Genomic DNA, 25,095 nt, shown 5'->3' with positions numbered 1-25,095 from the left:
AGGCTGATCTGTTGATTATTTCTGGATTAATCGATTAATAATCGGATTCTCATAGGAGAAATGTTACAGTATTTGAACCAGATGAAGCTAAAACTATGAGTTCTGGGTAGAATATATTTACAGACATGTTAAACGTTAAATGCAAAATGTATGCAATGTTTTTTTTACAGTTTTGAATTAATTTCTGGCTTCTGGTTTATCACAGGTAATTTATGAATAAATAAGGCAAAACTGCATTTTTCTTAAATAAAATAATTACTTGAAAACACATTTTTGTGTTTATTCAGGTTATTTTCATCTGATATACCAATTTGTCTTTTGATAGGAAAATTTAATAAAACACAAAAACAGAAACAAATCTGTCTTGCACAACTAAATGACACTAAATCTACAAAAGATTTTATTTTATGATTACATTTTTATTATCTCCAGAATTTGCATTTTCTCCCTTCTTTCATGCAACGATACTTTATTCATGCAACTCTAGGATTAAGTTTTTATGTTTAATCAAAGCGAATGCTACATTAACTCTGATTTAAAATGGTTGATTCATCTAATTTATCCACGTTAATCAATTTTCAGAAGTTAAACATTTATGCCACTATTTTGTTTGTAATGTGAAAATTTGTATTCATTTTTTTATTGTTAGAAAGACAATGACCCTTACAGCCACTTTCTACTTCCTATAAATGCTAAAACACACATATGTGGCAGGTTTGTGTGTCGCCACACAACAACAGGAAGTGCCTGGCTTGAGACAGGAAGTGGAACAACCAGGAGCTCCTATAAATATACTCTTCATCGTTGAGGCACTTCCCATTTCTTCACTCCTCTTTCTTCCTCCTTCCTTCCTTCCTCCCCTCAACCTCCTCTTCCTCCCGCTCAACATGCGAGTTCATGCAGTGGAAATCTTTCACCCGCACAATTTCCTTTCCCTCTACTTTTAAGTTCCACTGAGGAAAAAGATAAATACAGGAAGAGATTTGTTTGCAGATTTGTGTTGGGGAACACATAAATGTCTGCATATTTGCGAATTCGACTTCCATAAATCTGGAGTATTTCAAGCCTGGCAGTCTAAACAATGGAACGTGAGGCCTGCTATTTTCTCTTAGAAGAATGCAAAGAGATGTGAACAAGGAGCGATCGAGTCAAAGAGATAAAAGGGAAAACGAAAGAGCAGCAGGGGAAGAATCGAACCGAATTCCTCAGATGGAGCAGTTTCTGGTTTGGACGAGTCAAAACACACGCCGACATGTCACAGGGAGAGAGTGAGTGAGGATGAGGAAGAGGAGGAGTATCGCGCTTCAGCAGAGGGACAGGCTCCAGCACGCTAGTTTCGACCACATGGCCCCTCCCGGCGCTGGGAATACCTAAACCCTGTGATTACCCAAAACACACGGGGTCTGAGCGGGTCTGGACCGAATCCCACTCGGCTGCTCTGGACCGTGTGGGCTGCGTGTTCCTTCTCGGATAATCGAGTCTGCAGCTGACCTTTCCGCCCGCCCTCCTCCCTCGGGCCGGATAAACACCTCTCCTGTCACCTCTCACCTTGTGGTTTAAAAAAATCCACTCAGACACGCCGACACGGTCCGGCTCCTCCAGGAAAGGACATTGTGTTTAACGAAGAATGTCCATGGAGTTTTTCAGGCTAAACTTGGCTTCTCAAACAGGCTTGAGGGAAACAGTGAAAAGGAAAAATAACACTTTCTTCTCTCAGAGTTTAAATCTAACTCAGAGAGAAGAAAATCTGAGAAGAAAAGTTTCTTCCTTGAACAGGTTAGGATAAGTTTATGGGTTATACAAAACACGTTTGCTACATTTTTTGCACAAAATCAATCTTACACATTGACATTTAGGGCCTCTTGTCACTTCAAACCTAAATTAGCTGCTGCTGGCTATGCTACCCCCAACTCAACGTTTGTACTTGCAGGTGAAAATGGCTGCAAACAAATGCGCAATTACACAACAGTATGCCTTTGAAAAGCAGAAGTGGAGCCTCCTGCATAACCAATAAGAATGCAGCCAGAGGTTTCTGGATGGTAAGTCAACGACAAAGTACTAGTCTTTTCCTGCAGTAACATCAGCTGACCAAACGTGCAAGAGTTCAGCGTGGGTAGCTAGATAACGGGCTGGGCTTCAATGGGGTTGCTAGGTAACAGGCTAAGCTTTGCTGGGGTTGTTAGTTGAGGGGCAGTGTCTGCTAATTAATTTTCCAGACACCTAAAAACATGAACTTTTTGTCAAAAACCATATTGGTATGTTTTTTTATGAACACTATAAAAAAAAAACCTGTTTCCCCCTCATACCAGTTACTACAACAAAAAACATCGCAATGTTTCTTAGTACACATCTCTGTGGAATCCCATTCACATGCGATGATGTCATCGCAAAAACACACTACAATGGAAAACAACCGAACATGCAGCGTAACCTGTATTGCCACACACGTGTTTAGTTTTGTTGGTACACAGAACAGCAGCCGGAGAAAACCCTGTGGTTGTTTCTGCTCCTGACTTCAATTACAAAGCCTGAAATGACAGATTATGACCTAAAAATACAATAAGGAAAGCATACATTGTTTTATTTCCACCAACTCAGCGCAGATTCTAAACTTTAAAATTGCTGAAAGTGATAAGAATGATCCATAATCTTCCTAAACTCCAGAAACAAACGGATTTTATAAGCGTAAGAGGCTTTCCTGGTACATAATCGTATCAAAAAGCTGAATTTACAGTCATCGGGAGCGGCAGGCGGCAGCCGTCCCGCTGAAAACCCGGCAGAACAGAACAATAATGCTCTTTTAAACAGCTGAGAGCTGCAACCTGTTTGAAAAGTGGAGCTTTAACGGGCCGCTGTATCTGCTGACGAGCCGTTAATCCACAGCAGAGGAGAAAAACGCAGATGGCAGCATCACGACTTACCGGCCACACAGAGGGAGAACTCCTCCACCTCTGCACGTCCAGACGCATCCTACGTCCCGACAAGGTGATCCATGACGGCACCAGAAGCAGTGGAGGAGTCAAGATATCCTCCTCAACGCGCCCGTGTGTCAATATGTGTTCAAAAACTAGCTTAGCCCAGTTGACTGTCCAACCAGGATGATGACGCAACATCAGTTGAACAGGGTTTTCTGCTCTGTGGGTAAACATGCAGCTTTCCTGTTGTTCAATTGATGCATCTATTCTGATTAAAACCTAAAAGTATAAGTGTTTCCAAGAAGAGTTGCAGATTTGGAATAAGTTGGCTGGAGACACACATGGTGCATGACGCAGGTTTAAATGCGGCCAGGGGACTTTTTCCTCTGGTCAGGAGGAAAAAACACACAGCTGCAAAATCTTTGTTTGCTTTTGTTTTAAGTCAAACATCTTCATTCAAAAAAAAAGAAAAAAAAGTTTGGAATAAAATACAGATATCAGTCAGGATGTTTTTTTGCTTAGTTTCTGCATTAAAAAAATAATTAGATAAATTGTGTGTAAAAGGAGGGAAAATGGAGGAAGTTGTATAAGGAAGACCAATAATAATCCACCTCCAATTAATATTTTGGTCAAAATATTAAAGAGAGTTTTGATTGTCCAAGCGAAACCAAAAAAATCTTACAGAAGTAGAAGAAAAACACCAAAAGTTTGACGGAAAATCTCAAGAAAACCTACAAAATTTATTTTAGTGGTATTAAAACAGGTTTTGACACGAACTGTATGGCTTTCTGCCCAGAGCAGCACACCACAGCGGGCGCCACAAACACTTTAGTGAAAGCAAAAAATATGCCTTAAATGGCAAATGACTCAGCTATTAGACACTGTTAATGTTTCGTCTTTTAAACAATCTAGTCTGTTTAAAATCCTTAAAACTTAAACAAGATTATTCAGCACTGAACTGAAATGCGTTTAAATGCTAATATTCTCTCCGTTTGACCTTAAAGAAGGACTGAAACTATTCCTGACAAAACCGCCGCTCGCTGAAAACATAAAGAAATGAAAGATGAGTTGAGACTTTTTCCACCCCATTGTAAAAAATAAAAAAATTACCACAATCCGTCTCCAACATGAGCCTGTAAGCCTTTTTTTAGCCTTGCATGAAATGACCCGACTCCATTCCATAAAACTTAATTCCAGATCAGGTTTATTATAATTAAACTTGTGGGTTGTTTTTCTTTCCACAATTTTACTTCTGTTTTTATTACACCGACCTCAAACCAAGCAGCTCGAGTATTTTTCTGCCGTTCGCACATCACAGGCATCTGAGCGACATTATAAACACGAAATTCCAGACTTACGCAGAACCTGTTAACTTTAACGGCATCTGCAGCAGACGGAGACGGAGATTGTGTTTCTTTTTAACCTTCGGAGAAAATGAAACGCGCTTCTTGTTTATCTGGGAGAACAAACGTCGTATACAGTGAGTGTTTGTCTCCTGCCCCCACGCTCACATTCCTGATTGTGGCATTTCTTAACAGTCAAGGATGAGGGGGATGGTAACACAGGAAAAAAATTAAAATAGGTAGAAAAGCGGAAGTAATGATTCAAATGAAAAATTATGTGACAATGAGATAAAATAGTGATGTAAACACCCAAAATATTTGGACTATCTTGGCGCAGCTTGCTCCTTTTATGACGAAAAGCAACCAAAGGAGGCACTTCAGCTCTCCCTTCATCATTCTTTAGACGCTAATTAGAAGAAGGTCAACACACAAAAACTCTTGATGATAGGAAGACTGATTACCACCTTTAAAACTGATTTAAATCTTGGAAATCCACACTCAAACACAATTCAAAAAGTCAAGAAAAAAAACATTAGAAGAAGGAAAAATGTGCTTTTTTTTTTTGCTGCAAATATTGAAGCGGTGAAGGCAAGACGTCGCTCTGGCAGGTAACGCTGACAGGTGAAGGAACCTGTCAGCAGCTGAGCGCTTAAATGACTCCAAACAATGAAGTTACAGCAACGCTGCTGACATGCACAACTGACAAACCGCATGCAGCGGTTTCCAAAGAATACGCAGCTCCTCTGGGAGTTTGCAAAGCTAATTCTGACGGATAAAAACAATATACCTCCTATGTCGTTTCTGGTTACAAGCAACCGGTTGACACCTGCTTATTTTAACGCTAAAACAAACAACTTGAGGATTAAGGTGAAGGAAAATTTCACGTTGGTTATCCGGTGGATTTGAAAAATAGGTCTGGTGACGCTTCGGCTGCAACGTGGCAGGCTTTAGGACCTTGGCGGAGATCGTGAGGGGAGATGGAGAGGTCGGCACGTCTGTCTTTATATCAAACAAACAGGAAAAAACATCAAATCTGACCAAATATCTTTTATCTAGTTTCAAGTTAACATATCTTAGTAAACTTGAAATAAGACGAGACCAACTTAAGAGATAAAAGAGCTTGTTTAAGTTGATGATTCCTCAATATTGATGAAAAAGATACGGGTTCTGCTTTCACTTATATTTGRGGAAAATATCTTGTTATAAGTGACGTAATCTGCCAGGATTTTTATAAATATTGAGGTTTTACTGATTTAAAACAAGCTCTTTTTTCTTGCTGAAAAGTTAGTTGTWAGCTAGTTTTATATAATTTCCTGTGTAAACAGATATTTGCACAAGAAACTAGACAAAAATGCKTGGAAAGATTTGGTGTTTTATTTTTACAAAAAAGAATTCAGACTTTTCTCAGCAAATTAAAGACATAATTTAAAATGAAAGTCAGAATTTTAAAATTAAAAGTCAGATTTGTGGGCTTAATGTTCTTCCGTAGTTTTGTATTCTTTTCATTATACAATAAAAATGASAGTAGAAGTAGCTGAATTAGTAAAAATGTGTTTACAGAATGTAGAAATAAAAATTACAATAGGTTGTGTAAAGGGAAAATGTAAATATCTCTCTGCTTTTGTATTGCTGAAGGTAAATTTATAGCTTTTATATAAATATAACTCTGTTGTAACCCGGTAAGAATAGCTGCAGTTCTATTGGACCTAATGATTTACTTGTTTAGTAAACAAATAAATAAATATGGAACAGAAACGGAAGCACCAGCCTCAGTCTCTGGCTGACCTCTCCTTACCCTGAGCTGATGTGCGTTTTGGCCGGGCGAAGCCGGTTCGGCGCGCGGCGCCGGACTCGCCGCTCCGTGGAGAACGGCCACCCAAATGCAGCGCGGCTCTGGCGAGCTGCAGTCCACCCCCACCGGGTTCTGGAAGCTCCAGTCCGACCCGGCTGGCGCGGAGCACGGGAGCATAGCGGCAGGCATCTGTGCGCCGAGTTCAGTCAGACCCACATCGCTCACCACCACCATGGACCGCTCGGCTATCAGCGCCGAGTCGAGGACAGAGTCCAGGCGCAGAAATGGATTTCGGGTGAAAGTTTCCTCTTCCAGTCATTCACTCAAACAGGCTGGACTCCAATCCATTGCCTCAGGAAGTTTAATCCCACATTTTCCACAGCAGATCTGTTGGATCATCAGCAGGCAGAGGTTCTGGGCAGCAGATGGAGGAATGTGTGTGTGGCATCAGAGGTAGGTCTGGTTTCAGAGAATAACTGGCGGCGTCCCTCTCACGTCGGTGTCCGGTGATGTTCTGCAAACTGCTGTCCCAGAGGGCTGGACCCTGCGTCTGTCCTCCCTCCCACTGCCCTCTCTCTCCTCTGTATTCTCCACTTCCAAACTAATCACTTCATCTCACCCTCATGTCAATCCCAATCTCCTGTCCACTTATTCAGAATCAGCCATCCAAACCTTTTTCTCTCGTCTTCTGCTTCCTGTTACTTCTTTCCTGGTGTTTGTTTCCTCGACTCTATCCAAACCGGTCTGACAGTCATCTGGAGACAAACAACGGCGAAACTTTCCAAAAAAGCATCAGACATTTGGAATGAAGACTGAAAGGGAAAAACGTGATATCTCCGTGGTGGATCCGTGCCAGTGCTGCGTTGTGCGCGCAGTGACAAAACTGTGATCCCGACGCTAAATTTCGCAAAAGCCGGCACTGCCTCCTGCACCTCCTCTCCACTCAGAGGAGAGACAGACAGGGAGAAGAAAAAAAAAACCAGAAAGAAGCCAATTTCCAGCACAAAGAGAAAAGAAAACATTTGTCCCTGCGTTTGTCTCCTTTAGGTTAAGAGCGGAAAATAAAGAGGAGGGAGGACAGGACGATAGCGCCGAACGTGGATGAAGAAGGAGCAACAAAAGCTGCTGAGAATAAAGCATGTCAACATGACCCACTCGCTCACATTCCTGTTTTAAAAACACCGGCACCTCAACCTGAAACCAGATGTTTACGTCCACCTATAAAAAGGCAGAGCGTGCAGCAAGTTTACTGAATTTATTTCTATTCTCCAACTGCCACAATGAGAGAAATAATGCTAATTACTTTCTTCAAAGTCAAATGTTTACATAAAAGATGTTGTAAAACAGTTTGCATGGCGAAAAAGACAAAGTCTTACCAGACTAGTTTCTAGTGGAATTATCTTATCACACTTGAAATATGATAAAACTAACTTTAAAGAAACTTTTCAGCAAGAAATACGGCTTGTTTTAAGTCAATAATTCCTAAAATATTGGTGAAAAAGTCCTACGTCCTTTAGTAAATTATTTCACTTATAACATGGGGAAAATGTCTCGTCATAAGCAAAATAATCCGCCAATGGAACTGACAATATCTGAGATACCCAAAGACAAAAATGTGGGAAAACTAAGAAGACATCAGGAAGAGAATTGTTGGCGTCTGGTATATCCTTCGATATAACCAAAAACGCAAACTTCTTTAAACAATTACATGTAAATAAATGAAAGAAACATGGAAATGTCTAGTTACTATTTAGGACAGAGGAGCCTGTTTTATTCCAGAGATAAAACAGGTTTTGGTAAAGAAAAGTGTGAATAATCTTTAAAACAAAAGCAAAAAAATGTCCTGCACCAACATGAGCTGAACGGTCACTCATGTAGGAAGAAGCTATTACCCAAAATGCAACATCTAAAGCCAGAAAACAGTTTGCAAAAACACAAAAAGACAACAGTGAAACAAAGAGTTACAATCTTTGACCACAGCATTACGAAGTCCAGAAATTTCATAAAAACACTATTTTGTATCAATATTTAAAAGAAAATAAAAATTGTTCCATGAAATTCATTTATCAGTGGCTATGCTAACTAGCCTTAGCATTCGTGACATGCTATGTTGTGGTGAACCAGCTGTAGCGTAGCAGAGTATAGGGCAGGGGTGAGCATGGAAGTGATTGASAGCGCTAAGACCCTCCTCCTGGTTGTGATTGGTCGTTTCTAGTTAGCACTGGGAGAAGGAGGAGAAGCTCATTTTTATTCACCGATTATCTGTCTTAACTTTTTAAATTTGAACAAATATGTAACTTCAAAACCAATTCCTAAAAAGATGCATGCAAGCTTTGTAATTTGAAGAAACCCAAGCATTCCTATCTCCTMATTCTGGCATTTAAATTGTTGAACCAATTTTTGTACCATTTCACCAATTCTATCAGAATGAATAAAGGAAAAATGTGAGAAAAACATTGATGTGCACTTTTTCTATCCTGGTCATTGCTGCACTAAATCTGTCAGGAAAAACGCAAACATGGAGTTCTCGGCAAACTGCTAGGATTCCTGGACAGAGCGTCCTACAGGTGCCCGAGTCGCTGCAGACGCCCCCGCCTCCTGCCGCTTGTCACGTCCGCTAACAGCGGGGTTAGACAGGTTTCACCTGCCACACAACGGGACAAGTACCGACTCGCCTGCAGAGGTCCGTCATCCACACACACTGTACCCTCCAGGTATGCTGCACGGCGTCAAAAAGGGAAAACACAGCAGGTTCGGACGGCTTGCGCTCCGCGATGGGGTGAAAAGTTAAAGAGAGGTGATCTGATCGCTGAGGAATCCAAACATCGGTATCGGTTTACAGCTTTCTGTTAGGAGTTTGTAGCGTTAAAGAGACGGCAATGCCTGGTGGTGATTCTGGACAATATAAACTCTAATTTTATTCCAAGATGGACTCTTGGGTGACTTCTGAACAATTGGTTACAGTAGATTTTATTTCCAGGACTTTGAATACCACAGTTTTCAAATTTATGTCGGTTTGTCACATAAAATCCCAATAAAACCTAATTTACGTTTACGAAGTGTATTTTTACTACACTACATATGTCTACATATGTCTCCAACAGCAGATTGACATTTGTTTTTGCTTTCATATAATCTTATATGCACTAAATCTGTAATAAAAATGTTTTTTAAACATACCTGTGTATAGGTATGTTGGTGGGGATTTCTGAAACAGTTTGAAACAAAAGCTAAAGTGTTTGCATAAAAACAACAAGTTAGAACCTACTGGTCTAAACTATGGGGTACCACAAGGCTCCTAGTTGGGCCCACTAGATCATTCATTCATTTTATTATACCACCTATATGCAAATTACATTCATCTGCTTAAGATTTCTTCAAGAATTAGTTTTTTTTTAACTCTCTCAACTATTGGGGTACATGAAGCAATTTAAAAATGCTTAAAAATTGAAATATACTCTAAGAAGATAGAGTGATCAGTGGCCTGTTGAGGATAGTTCATCAAATATGATCAGATATTAGTCATTTGAGTTCTGCTGTTAAGTCAAACTTAAAGAATTTGGGTGTTGTTTTTGACAAATTAACCAATCAGTATCTACTCAGAGTTACTCGAAATATCTCATTCTGGTCATGTGAAAAACAGGAAAACAGGAACTTGAGATTCTTATTCATGGTTTTCCTGTCATCTAGACTTTTGTAATGCACTTTTTCACACGTATCCAAAAAGACTTGAACACTTTCAGCTGGTCTGAAACTCTCCAGTAAAACCTGGCGTCATTCCTGTTTCACCGTCTTTGCTCTGGTTAGCTGGTCGTTTTAAAATCCAGATGTTAACTTTCTAGGATGTTCAAGCTTTTTACTGTTTTGCTGAAATGTTAAAGTACAGAAGTCAAAATCTTCCTGAAGTCCCAAGAACCAGATAGAAAACTCCTTCCTAGACTCCTACTTTAGTTGTTGTACTGTCTTCAGAGTCTTGAAGCTTTTTTATTAAAACATGATTTTCTTTAAAATTTTTTGAAATTAGCTTCTATTTTTTCATGCTTTTTGCGATTTCATCAGTGCAAAGTGCTACATCAACAACACTTACTGCCTTAATATCAGAGGAGATGTAGCTTAATAGCTTGAAACATTGAGTCACATGTTGCTCTTGGCTTGTAACGCTTGTATGAGCTAATCTGGCTTCTTACCACAAAAAAATCCCACTAGTTTTCTCCACTTGTACTTTTAAGAAGATTAAGTTGTGTGTAATTTCTTTCCAAAAAGCAGGTTAAAACATCAATATTAAATGACATGCACCAAAAAAAAAAACAATGTTAGCTGGTCATTAGCAACGGTTAAACAGACATGAGAGTAGTAACTTCTTTTTCTAACTCAATAATAACATGATACTGTATACTTTACAAGATTATTTATCCATGCACACATTCACAAATACTTGAGGTCAATTTAGAGAAACCAGTTAACCTAACAGTCATGTTTTTGCACTGTGGGAAGATACTGGAGTACCCTGAGAGAACTCATGCATACACAAGGAGAACTAGCCATTGCACCTGCAATAGTCTCTTTAATAAATTAATTAAAAAGTACTTATTGTGGCAAAACAAGAAAAAAAATTTCTCCCAAAACCCTTTTATGGAAATTGCATCAATTAGCAAATGATCAAATATATATATGTCATATAGTCAAGAGACATTGATTTATTTCTATATCTAAAGGTTAAAAAAATTCCACCTTAATGGACGTTTAAGTTTACACAGATTTTGACGCGTTATTGAAGTACTTCATAGAGTACGTTTTCTCTAAAACACACCTATGCACACACTGTTAGGCCAAAAAACCCCAGTGTACGCATATTCACACAAACAGCCCACACGTCTCACTGAGTCACAGCTGGGTATAAATACTCAAAGCTGTGTAATTATGGTTCCTCTTAAATTCAGAAGCCGGGGGGGTTCTCTTCTTTCTCTGCGGTTCAGACCAGAGGAACCGCCCTGCCGGGTCGCCATCCAGGCAGGATTCTTTTCTTTCAAGGAGAGAAATGTGAGAAACAAGGATATGAACCAAGAGCAGAAGTGGGATCATGATGGGCAGGACAGAGCAATATGGCTACAACATAAAATCTCATATTTTTCCCTAAAAAAGAAATTAAAAATGACTGAAAATATTTTCAAAATGTGAATTTTATTTAAATCATTCTGCTGTGAGTTGAAAGTCAAAGAATTAGGGCGAGGCTACAAAAATGTTTCTCTAATCACAAAAATATAGTCATAATATTAGCAGATAAAAGATGCAATTATACAAAAACAATGTCTTAAAATTATGAAAAAAGTCATTTTAACGAGAAAAAAAACATGATTATTTTTGTGTTGCAAGAAACAACTAACCATGTTAGCAAGCTTTTTTTTTTCTTATCAGTCCTTGAACAGTAAGCACCAAAAAAAACAACGCTAGCTAGCCACTAGCGACAACTAAACATGTTAGCAAGCCTTTCTCATCTACCCTCGAAAAGTAAGCAACAAAAAATAATACTAGCTAGCCATTAGCAACAACTAACCATATTAGGAAGCTTTTCTTATCTGCCCTCAAAAGGTAAGTGCCAAAAAACAACGCTAGCTAGCCATTAGCAACAACTAACCATATTAGCAAGTTTTTCTTATCTGCCCTCAGAAGTTAAACAAAAAACAACGCTAGCTAGCCATTAGCAACAATTAAACATCATAGAAAGTTTTTCTTATCTGCCCTCAGAAGTTAAACAAAAAACGATAGCTAGCTAGCCATTAGCAACAACTAAACATCATAGAAAGTTTTTTTCATCTGCCCTCAAAAGGTAAGCAACAAAAACTGTTCTAGCTAGCCCGTAACAAAAACTAAACAGGCCTAAATGTAGCAAACTGAGGTGGATGGATAGACAGAGACCAATGAATGGACAAGCTGTTCGTCTGAAACGTGCTAAAGCATGTCAACTACCGCATGACCCTCTACCCTCTAGATAAGTTTTTCTTATCTGACTTCAACCTATCTGACACACTGCAACTTGGTTTTGACAAAGATCTTTAGGTTAAGAAATAAAAAGCCAACATGTGTTACTAATCCCAAAGAAATAATATCCCGTGGCTCCAGACCGGATTTGTCAACAAGCATATCAGAGAAAAGTGAGGAGATAGTTGAAGCAGGATAAAGTCAAGCATTGTTGCTGGTGAAGCAGATAGATTGGGATGCTGATACGTTTGGTCCTCTTTAGATCATTGGCCTACAGATTAACACCCAGAAACCTTTCTGAGTCACTTCCTTGCCAGACAAAAAGTATTTTTCCTAAATCGCCCACAAAGCTGTAAAAAATGAGCTTTCACAGGAAAATACACAGGAAAGAAGAGTGAAGCGTTTCAGTGTGCTGTCATGACCAAACTAAAGTGCAGACACAACGATGGGGTGTTTTCTCTAAACACAGGCTGCAAAACTTCAAGAAAGGGTCACCAGGGGACAGTCTGGGTTTCTGCTTACAATGGAAAACCAAACGGCGCAGACAAAAATAAAGGATTGTCCTTGTGGAGAAATCACTCCGGGAAGTTCAACATATCCCTTTCAAATGTCTTTAAACCTTTTAAAACCTAAAATAAAGTTTAACGATCTTGTTAGATCCTGAAAGAAATGCCCCCAAATAAGAGAAAGACAAAATTCAAGCACTGCAGCGTATGGATGAAATGACTAATCAGATAAATTGTCAACTAATTTGGTGACTGATTAATCAACAACTGAAGTATGCAAACTCTAAAAACGACCTTTTCTGAAAGAACAAAGCTATCAGTATTAGGTAAAAACTGTACAAACGTATTTACATTTTGCATTTAAGATAAAACAAAACCCTTTGACTTTAAATATGTACCATCCAGAATTCCTCAAGTGGCAGTTTTAGCTTCAAACTCTGTAAAACATTTACTATTAAGCACCTTTTGCTATCTAATTATTAATTAGTAATCTGAAAATCAACCAGAAGATCAGACTGCAATGATGTTAAGTCAAGCAGAAACAGTTCAACTTTCCACCCGTTGGTGTTAGAAGTGCTGCAGATGCATCCTTTCCCACAAATGATCAAATATTCACAACGATTTAGACGATAAATGTTTATTTTCTTATTTTAAAAAGTTTTAAATCTTTTAATGTATTTCTAATATTAGAAAAATCAGTAGAATGTGCCAATTTTTAACTGATAGATTAATCAGTAAGTAGCTGCAGCGATACTGTTGATCCAAGCTCAAAAACTTGAGTCAGTCTCTGCATGGTGATGAGAGTCGATGTCTTTGTCTAGACGGTCATTTTGAAGTGGATTCTACAAATGCAATTTACCAGTTAAAAACGGGGCGTGGCTGTTTGAAGCGAGTTAATTTTAACTTTAATCTCCAGTAAATCTCATTGACTCAGAACCTACAGGCATAGGGTGTAGTTACCGGGCTGAGCCACTAGAGGGCAGCCACAACCCAACGTGTCGCCGAGCCCGGCAACACGTCTTATTTTCACAGCAACAGTAAACAGAAAAGTGAAAGTGTAAGGTGAAATATTGCAACATGGTGACATAACAGCGTTCATCTGTGACCTTTTTTTTGTTTTTTTAAAGTCAGAACTAAAATTGAATGGAAAACAGCAGCTGGAGGTCGGAGAGGTCACACCTGCTAGGGGCTTTAAGGGCCATGAAAGGAGGAGGGGAGAAAGGTGGCACAGGCAAACCAGGAATACGTTACGCAATTTGACAACCTTAAAACTCCCAAACATCCAAAATGAATCCCCACTGTGTCCGATAAGAGGGAAGCCCTTTGTCATCCCGCTCCAGAAAACAATAAACAAATAAGCTTTGTGTGACACGCGCAGCAAATAAAAATGAACTCATGACACAAGGGAACATCGGATACACAAGTCAAGTGTGTGAAACACCAGAAAATGCCAGATAGAAAGTGGGAAGGAGAAAACAAGGAGGCGGGAATGTTGGCTGAAGTTTGGATCACAAGAACGGGAATATTTACAGGACAGAGTGGGTCTAAACAGATAGAAGACGATAAGGAGGGACATGTGGACAGACTTGCGAAGAAAAGACAGAAAACAATCATAAATATAAACTATAAACTTTTCTTCAAACCTCTCTGTAACAAACTAACACAAAATGCTTTGTTATTGTGAAGTGAAAGAAAAAAGTCAAATACTTTAGTCAATTCTAGTTTGCATGCTACTAGACGGAAAGCAGTTTCTAATGCTTCCCACATATTTCATTTGGGTTTAGGTCTGAACTTTGACTAGGCCAATCTAACATTCAAGTATCTTTTAATATTCCACTGTAGCTTTGGCTGAATGTTGTTGTTTTTTTTTTATCGTATTCCCGATTGTCGTGTGTTCAGCTTCATCCATCTTCCACTTAACTCACAGCTAGTCTGGTGACAGCATGATGCTGCCACTACCATGTTTTACTGTGGCGTTTCCTCTACATACAGAAACTTGTTAGAATTTCTTTTAACGCTTTTTCTTCTTTTTCCATAAAAACCAGATCTGTTCATTGTAAAACTGAAGTTTTCACACCTGACCTGGGGGTCAGCTCAGTTTGCTTGCACTGGATTTTATTTAGGGGTATCAGAGGAAAGCAGGATGTGTAAGTAGTTTTGAAACCATGACTTTTGTTTTAAAATTTTGGGATGACTGTGTTGTAAACTACATTGAAGTTGACAAATTGGTCCACGCTTTATAAAAGCGCTGCAACTATAATTACACATTCTCTGTTGCTTTTTCCAATAACTTTGGTGCAATTAATACAAACAGAGACAAAAGAAAAAAATAATTTTAAGTACTTTTCTATCACATCAAAGGAGAAAATCTAACATTTCTCGGTGAGTTTCGATCTGTGAGGCAGACATCTGCTGGCACAGAGAGCTCACATCATGTTATCCAGCCCACTAAGTGGAGAGATGGTGTTCCACTTTAACATGATTAGCAGGGAGTGGCTCCTCTCCTCGAGCACATTCTTCATGTTCAGGTCTGCACTGAGGCAGCCAGAGATCAAGTCAATAAAAACCTTTTGCAAAGCGTCCATTGCATCTGCTCTCCACCTTATTCAAGATAATTACAGAAAAAGGCAACTAAAGCAGCAAATTCACTCCAAGCTTTCATGGGAACCCAGACTGCTTGAATGTTTGCATGTTTTGGAAAAAATTACAAGTCTGACTCTCATTTCACAGCTGGTTTTCCACAAGAGTTAAAAACAAGAATTTTTCTTGTTTTTAACTCTTGAAGGAATCAAAACAAATCTGTTCCAGCTAGGGAGGCAAACAATCAATCAATTTATGATTAATTATTCATAACTGGCTTGTTAGATTAAAATTAGTTCAAGAATCGATTGACTCTGGAACAGCTGCCATCCAGCAGAGGGCGCCACTGGTAATCCTTGAGCAGAATCATTTGATACAGAAACAAAGATGGCGGCCGCTTAAGTAAGTAAGTAAAAGTTATTTGTATAATACCCATCACAGATCCTCAGAGAATATAGAAATGGACATAAAGGGTAGGAATCAAGTTAAAATCCTGTCGGTTAAGCAATGTAGTTTGGTCGCCACCCAGCAGAGGGCGCTGCTAGTCATCCTTAAACTGAGTTGTTTACAGAAACAAAGATGGCGACCATGCAGGAAAGAGAAACGGTATGCAAGATGAACTTCTGTTTTGAAATATCAACACTTGAAAAGCTCCTTGAGTTTCAYATTAACAGCTAATTCTAGGAATTTATTAAATATATTGGTTTGCTTCTCTTCTTAAATTCAGCATATTATGAAACATTTAATACTTTGTTATGGACAGATGGTCAAACCTGGCAAAATTAAATTTTTTAAAGAAAATGGACGATCACCAATTAATCACTAGTCGATGCATAAGATCAACCAACGTTAGGGTAACTCATTAAATGGATAACTTTAATCCCAAGTTCCAGCCAAAACTGCGAAATAAAAAGCTGCTGATGCTTTCCAGGTGAACCATGCTGCCTGCACCTGGAGGCCGCGGAAGAGTCCTGAGAGGAAGAGCCAGCCGCAGGGCTCTGCAGAGCAGATACATCTGTGTGGGGATGCGTGCACGCCATCTGAACAACATCAGGACCGATGACGACATCTGGCAGAGAGCTAGCGCTGCTCTCCCTGCACTGTACCTCCTCCTCCTCCTCCTCCTCCTCTGTGCTGACCACAACCGCTGGGAGCAATCAGAGCGTCACGTCTGAGCTCCGCTGCATTAGGAGACCCCACCCCTCTTCTTTTTCTCGTTTCCTTCTCTTTCTTTAGAGAACCACTGGGCTCCAGCAGGCCAGTTTCACAGGGTTGCCAGATCTGACTTACAGTTTCCAGTCCAAGAACAACGTAAAACAAAGACCAACCTCTAATGAAATTCATGCTGATGGCGCCAAATATTTTTTGGTTGTCCTTCATTATGTTCTGACCAGAACCAGGTAGCATTGGGACTGCAAAGGATTTGACTCTTTGAACACATGAGCCACATTTCCATTACAAATGTGAGCAAAGCTTTGTTGCTATTTTCCTAATCTCAAAGTAATACAGTTACACTTTTGTAAAATACACAAATTTTGATATAAAGCAAAACCTTTTTATCTAAAAACGTGAATTTTTTTTTTTATTGCCATGTTTCCATTTGGGGAAATTATGTAATTCAAATTTGCACAACTTGACTTTTTTGTGGACATATGTCCTTTTAAATCATGCTTCTCATGTGACGTCACACTTCTGGGAGCTCTGTAGTTTACAGCCATCTTGGTAGGTATCTGTAACTAACTGTCATGAGAGTTGCTATGGGGTTGCTATGACAACAATAAACAAGCCACACATTCTCTATCTCTTATGGCTTGATCCCAACAGCAGTGATTTAGTTGATGTAGCTTTATCTTGCACATTAGTCAAGAGTGTCAATATCCTGCGCTTGCCTACCAAGATGGCGGTTCAGTGGTCACTTCAGGAACTATGTATGCTACTACACAGTGACACCTGATTAATCAATGACTGATCATTGATGGTGTCACGTTCCACAGATTCTAGAGATTTCGAACTCAATTAACCTGTAAGATAAGTGCAAGAACAGGGCATTTTTGTAAACATTTTGTGCTTTTCTGCCACACTATTTTGAAATATTTTCCCTCTGAATCATTCCCAAAATGTTGTGAAAAGCAGCAACAATTTTAACAGGCTTCTCAAAACGGCTTTTTTTTAGCAAAATGTTTTCAAAAGCAGTCCAATCGTGCAGAAACTCACCCAATCTGGCAACACAACCGTTTTCCACCCCCTTCGCCTGGGGAAAAACGCCACCTCCCCCCCGCCCCCTCTACACAGGCCCACGTGTTTATATTTAGCTCAGCTCTGCTTCTGTGTAATTAGCATGAAAATTATAACTTTGGGGACCTAGAGGTGACGTCATGCTTCATTCTGGGCCGCGTCGAGCTTACATCCCGGCCCCTAAAGCAGGCGGCGGTGCAGCATCTGGGGCACGGCGGAGCCGAAGCCAAGCCGGATCGGGAAGCTCAAGAAAGCCCAGAGGTTTAAAAATATAGAAAAAAAAAAGAAAAAAAAAAAAAGAGCTTGACTGTTTATTACAGCCAAACTGGAGAGATGGTCTGCTCACCGCCTCCATCTGCCCTGGAGTTTCCATTTGAGGTCATCTGGTTTTTACATTCCTGCCATGCACCACTGCTCACCCAACGCTGAGGAAGTCCCCCTTTGCTCTGTTGGTGCAGAATCGTACAGTCCACAAATCCTCAAAGTGGAAGATGTGTGCAGAGGAACCATTTAGGGAGCTGCTGGCGGCTGCTACATCCGAGCCTCATGGGATGAATTCAGTGGATTATGTTGGGTTAAGAGTCTTCTAGTAAATCTCACGCAATTAGGAAGAAAGAAAGAGATGTTTAAATATCCTGGGTACAAAATGAACAAATGTATCCCATGATGCTCAAAGATAGCCAAAAATTGCACCAGAATTTTAAAAGACGCACAATAATTGTTGAAAAAATGCCAAGAAAGTAAAAAGATAATAATAGAAATAGTTTTACACTGGTTGGCGTTGGCACCTTTCTAATTTTTCTCCAGACTCTGGGAGCTTATTATAAGATAAAATCACACTTTACTTCTATGTTTTTTATTTTTATTAATTTGTTTATTTATTTTTTATAATAATAATATTCTTATTCGGACAGACATAGTGTTATTACCATAAATTGTGACAATAAGAACTATTTATTACTTATTTTTTAAGTAAATGTATTCAAAGAGTCACAAATACAAATATTGCTCCTGAAAATTATTCCTATTTGTAATCTGCTTGTTACAACACAAAGAAATGTTATTTGTATCACTAAACTGAACTGCATTTAATCACATATTCAAATTTATTTATAATCTCATTGAACAGAAATAGAAAAACCAACAATCCCAACAATGCGGACAGTTTTGTACTTTGTAGAGATCAATCAATCTAAATTCTTATGATAAGAAAGTTATCACGATAAATGATAAACAATTGTTCAACAAAACAATTATATACAAAAATATGCAAGTTTAACTTTTTAATTTATTAAAATAAATGACATTTCTGGTGCTACTCTCATTTATTGAGACACATCTGTCTCAGCTTTTCCTTCCCTTCAGGATGAACTTTCCCGTTTTTTGGTTTTTTTTCTGACTGTAATCTAAATTCTCTCCAGCCCGAAGCAAGGCTGATACCACGGCATATTTTGAATACAGGAGGATCTTATTATCTGCTCCTTCCTGTTGACACACTACAGACGGCAGCGCCCGGCTCAGGCTGGTCTCCAGAGGACGGCGGATGCTGGTGTCCTTGGTTTGTCTGGCTGATCCCGCCCGCTTCTCTGTGTCTTAAAGGGACGATAAGATCCAAACGCCCAGCTTGTGATGAAGATGAGGGTTTAGCCTCTGATGCTTCGTATTAGCGTTTCAGTGCGCTCACCCTGCAGATACAAGCAGGGTTGCAAGATCTGAAACAACATAAAGCTCTCCAACTCCAAAAAAAAACCCCAAAAAGCAAATGTAGGCCAAATCTCAACCTCTAATGAAATTCATATTGATAGCATTATATATATTCATACATACAGATGACTGAAATAAAGGACATTTTTGGTTGGCACTCAAGACTGCAAAGGACTTGATTCTTTGAACACACCAGCTTTACAAGGTGCGCAAAACTTTGTTGCTGTTCCGATAAAGTAAAAAAAAACTAAAAAAACCCACACAATTCTGTAGTAGCAGTTTTTCCGTTAGATAAGAAATGCAATTAAAATGAAGCAGTTTAAAGAAGGTGCTGCGCCATCATTCTCCTGCTACACAGGCGTCAAACTCGCTTTCAATTTGGATCTTATCAAGAATCTGGTTGGACCAGAATGTTTTGATAAATCCCACTAAGCTGTTAAAATATCAACGAATAGTTGTTTGTCTCAGCATTCAGTAAGTGTTTCTTAAAGTTAAATAATACTGAAAATCTTTTCACACCCATCAGTCCTTCAGGGATCTTATGAATGTTTTTGCAATTTTTTAAAAATCAATATCAGAGATGTTTTTTAGAAATATTTGTGAGGAAATTTTACAATATTTGTGCTAATGTATGATGTTAAAAGTGACTTTTTATTAGTCGCCATAGCAGCTGTGAACTATAATGTGACATCAGGTGAGGCTGAGGCAGCAGTCACTTAAACTCAATGTTTTTGTCCAATTTTGAGAAAAATCTGCAGTAAAAATCAGAAAAAAATATGAGTGAATTTTGCGGATTTGTGAAAACTGGAGGGACTCAGGCCACAGAAAACGCTCAGGCGGGCTAGATTTGGCCCCCGGGCCTTCAGTTTGACACACATGTCCTACTACTTCCTGTCATGGAAAAGCAACTATTGAAACTTGAATTTATTTGTGGCAACATATCCTTTTAAATCCTGATGCGACCATGGGACAATTTATTAACCAATGACTAATAACTGATGATGTCATTATGTGGCAGAAAAGCACAAAACATAATAAAATTCCCTGTTCTTGCGCTTATCTTATTATTTCAAAATCACTGGAATCTGTTGAACTAGTTCTAAATAATTTTCCTCTGAAACTTCTAGAAAAATTCTTTAAACACACCCAAAGCTGTTTTTTCAAGCCAAACGTGTTCAAAATCAGCACAACTGGGCAACACTGGATACAAGCTGACCTTCCACAAGATCAGACCCTCATCCTCAAACGGCGAGGGGTCTCTCTGTTTTAATGACAGATAAAGGGTTGCGACACAAGAGGCCCAGCCTCACATATGGTTCCACTCTGTTTTGGAGATGAAAGCCAAGCTGGCATTACTCAGAGGGAGTGCACAAGCTGCAGAAACATACTGTACTTTTAGGTTTTTGCAGCCCTATCAATGGAGGAAGTGAGGTAGAGGAATCACACAGAGAAAAACCTTTTATGGCACAAATAAAACCAGGGTGACAGCTCAGGGGGAAACAGCGCGCTCGGACATAACGTTCCGGGGAAACTGGAAAAATGAAAGCAACAACAGGAGAGTATCCTTAAGCAGATGACCAAAGAAGGTAACAAAGAGGGGTCTGAGCAGAAAGCAATCACTCAAAGACAGGAGGGGGGATAGAGGGGAAAATCTGATGCTTTGAAGAAGTCAGCTGCCATAAAAAAAGAAAAACTTCCCTCTTTAACTGCGCAGCGATGCAGATAAAGCAGCAATAAGGAGGAAGAAGCAGATATGAGCGAGAACACGGCTCTGTCAGTGTGTAGCGTTACCGCATTCGAATGTGTGCGGCACGCCTCGCTCTGCTGCTGTTTCTGAGGGATTGTTTTCAATCCAAGCAGATCCAAAAAACCCACAGAATCTGCCTACTGAGCAATTAAGACACATTAACTACTGCAGAGCCGCTCAGAGTCGAGGCAGGTTTAAAGATTTATTCTGACACAAAGTGACACACGATGCTGCAAGTTTCAAATTGACATGAATTTATAGAAACAACACCAAGTCTTGCCAGGTGGTAACTTTTCAGCAAGATATCGCAGCGTGTTTTAAGTAAATAATTCCTAAATACTGATGAAAAGGTGCTTGTTACGTTGGCAGATTGTTTTCCAATCAGCACTTTTTCATCTATATTAAAGATTTATTGACCTAAAACAAACATCTGCATCTTGCTGAAAAGTTACTTGTAAGTTAGTTTTGTCTTATTTCAATTATACTAAGATATTTGCACGAGAAACCAGACCAAAAATACGTGGTAAGATTCTGTGCTTTTGCAGTGAAGACGGTGCATTTAACTCACCGTCGTGTCCAAGTTCCCTCATCCTCGAGACGCGACATGATCAAAATGATCTGGTTTCTACCAGCAATGTTTAAATCTAAAGTCAAGCGCATGAAAGCACACTTTCATTCCAGACTGTCACTATTTATTAAACAAAAACAAAGCCAAAATGGTGGAAAGAAACCAACTCCAGCTTCCTGCAAAATCTGGCTGGAAAGAATCAGAGACGCTGCTAATCGAAGCTGATTATTGGCTGATTAACAGTTTTCTGTTCTGGATACATCCTGGTGACGGCTTAAAACAGACTCCGTTTTTACAAACTGGAGAAAATTTTAAAAAGCAAACACTGCAAAAGCATTTTAGATTGAGATATTAGTTCAAATATCTTAGTACACTTGGAATAAGACAAAACTATCATGAAAGTAGCTTTTCAGCAAAATATAGAAGCTTGTTTTAATTAAATAATTCCTTAATATTGATGCAAAAATAATTACTATCTCCACTAGCAGATTATTTCACATATAAAGAGGCAGTTTTCTCATCTTATGAGTGAAATAATAAGCAATATGTAATTTTTTTATCAATATTAAGGAATTATTATAAAACAAGCTACGATATCTTGCTGAAAATTTACTTGCAAGTTAGTTTTTATCTTATTTCAAGTGTGCCAAGATATTTGCACTAGTAACTTGACCAAAAATACTTGGTAATATTTTGTGATTTTGCAGTGCATGAGCACAAACGCCTCATACCAACAGCTAAATAAAGAGGTGGACTGATGAAGATGATGGTTTATTTTTCAAGCTCAGAAACTCTTTGACTTAGAGTCGACCATAAATTTCAAGTTAGATCAAATATTTTAAGATCTTGGATCACCTTTACTAAAACACCAAAACTAAAACAGAGTGTGCTATTTTTTCCACCATGAGAGATCACAAATAGAAAAAAAAAAATCAAGGATCCTTCGGTTTTTCTTTGAATTGCTTCAGAAACTGCTGGTCCGACTTTAGGATTGTTGCTTTGAACATGAAAGTGCAAAGCTAAGGGTGAAATCATTTGAACTTCTTTCATTCAGGCATGAACGTGGGCAGCATCAAACAACTCAAACTGAAAGGTCTGCGCAGTAAAAAAGAATAAAAAATAGGAGCAACATTTTTGCACATCAGGTCATACCACATTAAACACATGACTAGCGTTATCCTTTGAGAAAATCTGAGCAAGCATGTAAACAGAGGCCGCGTTGTTCAGGAGCAGCAGGCATCAGGAAAAACCGCAGCTCTCCGTCTCCTCCCAGCATCCTCGGCTCCTCATTAGCCTCCCCGATAATCTCTGTCCCGTGGTTTCGCCTCCCTGTCAAAACAACCTCCTCCATCCCTCTGCGGCTGCTTGCAAACAGAAGGACGGACTGTCCCTGAAGCCGACGGCGAACTCCGCAGCTCCGCCGTTGTGAAAGCGGGGACGGAGGTCAGAGCGTCGGGTCCGTGACCCTGACGAAACGTTGCTGCGTGTGACCTCCTGTTTGTAGTTCATCACATCGCGAGCGGAGCTGTGATGGATGGAGGCTGGCCGGCTGCCACTTACAGTACAAACAAGCCCAGAGCATCCTTTGTGATGCGGCAGCTTAGCAGAGAAAGCAAACAACATCCTATGTCTTCACTTTGTTGGAGTTTTCAAATGTAAGCACTGAGGGAGGTTCTTTCAGGGTCAAACATTCAAACTAAAACCATCTTTTAATGCTTTTTAATCAATTTAGTTTGTCAATTTAGCTTAACTCAGCTTTGATTTGCACTAGTTGCTATTAAATGATTACAATTTAAAGAAACTATACCTTTGAAACACAGAGAGAGGAAAAATTCCCATGACAGCATTTAAAGGCGAAGAATCATAAATTTTCCCAGGCAGATGGTGCCATTTTATAGCACAACTGTGCAACTATTTTAACTCCAGTTGTTAAAAAACAAGCTATACATATCAAATATGACTTGCTACTTTGTAATATGATGCCTCTGTCGCTTTAAAAACTCCCACTTTTTCTGAAACTCCGCTCTCAGGAAGTCGTCACAACATCATTCCTCTATTAATTTCAATACTTGTGTCTGAAATACAATTTACCGCTTGATTTTTCTAAAAATTGTTAGCTGAAAATGTAATTTCTAATTAATTAAGAAACAGCTCGTTTTAATATTAAACGGACTGTAAACACTCAATGTTCTTGCTCTAACTATGTGTGTAAATAAACACAGTAAATGTCTTAAAACAACATTATGGTAACAGTAGAAATGTAATATTAATAGGATTAGCTCAGATTCAGCCTTTATGTTTTGTATTTTTGTGTTTATATCAATAATTTTGGGTTTAGTCGAATACGTGTGAATACTTTCAGGAGGCAGAGTGGGTCGGGAGTCATGGAGGCCAGTTTTGTGCACAACTTGTATCTGTTTAGAGACGGGCTGCTAAACGTTTCCCAGAGTTCATGTTCACGTGTAAAACTCGCAACGCAAGAGATCATGTTACACAGTGAAGCAACATGTCGAGTTGTGACATCTAAAACTAATCCGATCGCTTTTTTTATTAAGTTTTCCTATTACTTCTTTGCAAACGTTTTATCACATCCGTCCCTCATTCTAAGATATTTAAGTGAGTCAATGAGCAAAGACTGAAAGGACGACATGTTTCCTACTTGTTTGTGCTCACCTTTTATTTCTTCACTGTGGCCTCATTGTCTTCTGATGACTCATCGTGATTCTCTTTATTTAATTTTCCTGTTTTCCCTCCTCACTCCACCTTCTCTTTCTCCTTTTGCATTCCTGAATAATCCACACTTTTTATTTACAAGAGTTTTCTGCATGCGCTGCTGCAGAATCAGGTTAGAAATGTGCATTTATCGCATCGATTTAAAGACGAATCAATGTAGGTAAAACAACAAGCGGGGTCAGATTGTCTGAATGCAAATGAGGCAAATAACAGCCCTGTTTGACCTCTGTGACCCCAGACGCCCACGGTGACAAGAGTCCCCTCCTGCCTCCTTAGCTGCTTCACTGGAGGCCAAGTGTGCGACAAGTGGGGGACGTAGGGGCGTCCTAACCTTTGAACTTTGACTCTGATTCCTGCCTTAAAGCTAATCCAGCAAACAGTCTGCATTTTTGAACAAGACCGAACTCGCGCTCCGAGATTTCTATACGCACGGAATCCATGAATTGTACATAATCCTCATATTTTCCTCAGTAGATTCCACAAGCGGAGACACTCCCAGGGTTCTGCAGCAACAAAGGAGGCACTAATGCATGCTAGGTCCATCAACAGGCGCAATCTGATCAGCTCCAATGTGTTTCTGAGAGAGGCTTTTGTTCCACGACGTAACCTTCACAGCGCCTGCCAGCGAGACGCCGTGTGGAAATCACCAGGATGTCAGGGAGCAAAAAGAAACAATGATCAGAAACAAACAGAAATTTATGACTGCAAGATGACAAACGGTTCGTTCCTGGACACTTTAGAATGGAAATCACAGTGAAGTCGAGGCAGACATGGATGGATGAACTGATGGATGGATGGATGGATGGATGGATGGATGGATGGACGGACGGACGGACGGACGGACGGACGGACGGACGGACGGACGGACGGACGGACGGACGGACGGACGGAAAATGGATGGAGACGGACGGACGGAGACACGAATGGATGGATGGATGGATGGATTGACGGACAGACGGATGGAGACACGAATGGATGGATGGATGGATGGAT

At 39.5% G+C, this 25,095-nt stretch overlaps 1 protein-coding gene across 10 annotated transcripts in view; it reads right to left on the bottom strand.

Moving 5' to 3' along the window:
* Positions 1-25,095, bottom strand: part of arhgap23a (Rho GTPase activating protein 23a) — an 81,132-nt gene that overhangs the window by 34,676 nt on the left and 21,361 nt on the right. For 6 of the 10 annotated variants that reach the window (XM_008416953.2, XM_008416955.2, XM_008416956.2 and 3 more), the window contains exon 1: positions 6,054-6,891. The exons of 2 other annotated variants lie outside the window; for them this stretch is intronic. In XM_008416953.2, the coding sequence (XP_008415175.1) occupies positions 6,054-6,284 (231 nt within the window). In that variant the 5' untranslated portion in view covers positions 6,285-6,891. Of the gene's footprint in view, positions 1-6,053; positions 6,893-25,095 lie in introns of those variants that run through there. 2 more of the 10 variants (XM_008416952.2, XM_008416954.2) reach the window with 1 other exon arrangement.

Source organism: Poecilia reticulata, linkage group LG8, assembly GCF_000633615.1.
Source record: "Poecilia reticulata strain Guanapo linkage group LG8, Guppy_female_1.0+MT, whole genome shotgun sequence".
Taxonomy (NCBI): domain Eukaryota; kingdom Metazoa; phylum Chordata; class Actinopteri; order Cyprinodontiformes; family Poeciliidae; genus Poecilia; species Poecilia reticulata.
Note: the sequence above shows the minus strand (reverse complement) of the source record. Positions and strands in the feature narration are given on the sequence as shown.